We start from the raw sequence: 2005 nt of genomic DNA, 5'->3' as shown, positions 1-2005 counted from the left end.
CAGGCTAAGAGTGTGAATACTGGGTTCTGCCTACAACCCAGACGCCATTAAGCTGGGAATTCTGAACTCTGAATTCTCCCTAAAAGATGGAAGCATTGTTAACTGAGACTTAGGGGAGAGATCTTCAGAGAAGTCATTATTCTACCGCAAGTCGGTCAGAAAGATCGAATTTGAGGTTATTTAACCAAATCATTGGAGTGGATTATATACCGAATTGAAGAAACTGCTCTGTCTGGACTGGATTTGAACAATGGAGACTACGCTAGCAAAAACGCCACAGAAAAGGCAAGTTATCTTTCTTATTATAATGTTGCTTTTGTGGGAGGCTGGCTCTGAGGCAATTAGGTATTCTATACCAGAAGAAACAGAAAGGGGCTACTTTGTAGCTAACCTAGCAAAAGACCTGGGGCTTGGGGTGGGGGAATTGGCAACCCGGGGCGCACAAATCCATTACAAAGGAAACAAACAGCTCTTGCAGCTCGATGTAAAGACCGGCAATTTGCTTCTGTATGAAAAACTAGACCGGGAGATGGTGTGCGGGGTGACAGAACCCTGTATATTGCATTTCCAACTATTACTGGAAAACCCGGTGCAGTTTTTTCAAGTTGATTTACAGCTCAGAGACATAAATGACCATTCCCCAGAGTTCCTAGAGGGGGAAGTGCGCCTAAAAATCCCAGAGAATGTCCAGCCAGGGACTGTGTTTCCTTTGAAAATAGCTCAGGACTTCGACATAGGTAGCAACACTGTTCAGAACTACACAATCAGCCCCAACTCCCACTTTCACGTTGTTACTCACAATCGCGGAGATGGAAGCAAATACCCAGAGCTGGTGTTGGACAAAGAGCTGGACCGAGAGGAGCAGCCTGAGTTCAGTTTAACCCTCACCGCACTGGATGGTGGGGCTCCGCCCAGGTCAGGGACCGCTACAGTACTCATTGTCGTCTTGGACAATAATGACAATGCCCCTGAGTTTTTACAGTCTCTCTATGAAGTACAGGTCCCTGAGAACAGTCCCCTTAACTCTTTAGTTCTCGCTGTCTCGGCCCGAGATCTAGATGCAGGAGCGTATGGGAACGTAGCCTACGCTCTATTCCAAGGTGATGAAGTTACTCAACCATTTGTAATAGACGAAATAACAGGAGAAATTCGTCTGAAAAGGGCACTGGATTTCGAGACAACTCGATATTATAACGTGGAAATTGTAGCTATAGATGGCGGAGGACTTTCAGGAAAATGCACTGTAGCTATAGAAGTGATGGATGTGAATGACAATGCTCCCGAAATCACCATGTCCACGCTCAGCAGTTCCACTCCAGAAAACTCCCCTGAAACTGTAGTTGCCGTATTCAGTGTTTCGGATCTAGATTCTGGGGACAATGGAAAAATGGTGTGCTCCATCCGCAATGATCTCCCCTTCCTCTTGAAACCCACATTCAAGAACTTTTATACTCTAGTGACACAGAAGCCATTGGACAGAGAGTCCAAAGCCCAGTATAACATCACTATCACTGTTACTGACTTGGGGACACCCAGGCTGAAAACAGAGCACAGCATAACAGTGCTGATCTCCGATGTCAATGACAACGCCCCCGCCTTCACCCAAACCTCCTACACCCTGTTTGTCGGTGAGAACAACAGCCCCGCCCTGCACATAGGCACCATCAGCGCCACAGACAGAGACTCAGGCACCAACGCCCAGGTCACCTACTCCCTGCTGCCACCCCAGGACCCGCACCTGCCCCTCACGTCCCTGGTCTCCATCAACGCTGACAACGGACACCTGTTCGCCCTGAGGGCGCTGGACTACGAGGCCCTGCAGGCCTTCGAGTTCCGCGTGGGCGCCACAGACCGAGGCTCCCCCGCGCTGAGCAGCGAGGCGCTGGTGCGCGTGGTGGTGGTGGACGCCAACGACAACTCGCCCTTCGTGCTGTACCCGCTGCAGAACGGCTCTGCGCCCTGCACCGAGCTGGTGCCCAGGGCGGCCGAGGCGGGCTACCTGGTG

The 2005-nt window shown here is 50.5% G+C and overlaps 1 protein-coding gene across 1 annotated transcript in view; it reads left to right on the top strand.

Moving 5' to 3' along the window:
• Positions 1 to 215: 215 nt before the first annotated feature.
• The window catches only part of LOC105887269 (protocadherin beta-5), a 2577-nt gene continuing 787 nt past the window's right edge, over positions 216 to 2005 (top strand). The window contains exon 1 of the mRNA XM_012806970.2: positions 216 to 2002. Within this exon, the coding sequence (XP_012662424.1) occupies positions 251 to 2002 (1752 nt within the window). The 5' untranslated portion in view covers positions 216 to 250. The remainder of the gene's footprint in view (positions 2003 to 2005) is intronic.

The sequence above is a fragment of the Otolemur garnettii genome, unplaced genomic scaffold, assembly GCF_000181295.1.
Source record: "Otolemur garnettii isolate 467f Iridium unplaced genomic scaffold, OtoGar3 scaffold00003, whole genome shotgun sequence".
In the NCBI taxonomy this organism is placed as follows: Eukaryota; Metazoa; Chordata; class Mammalia; order Primates; family Galagidae; genus Otolemur; species Otolemur garnettii.
This window is presented reverse-complemented; position numbering and strand designations above follow the sequence as displayed.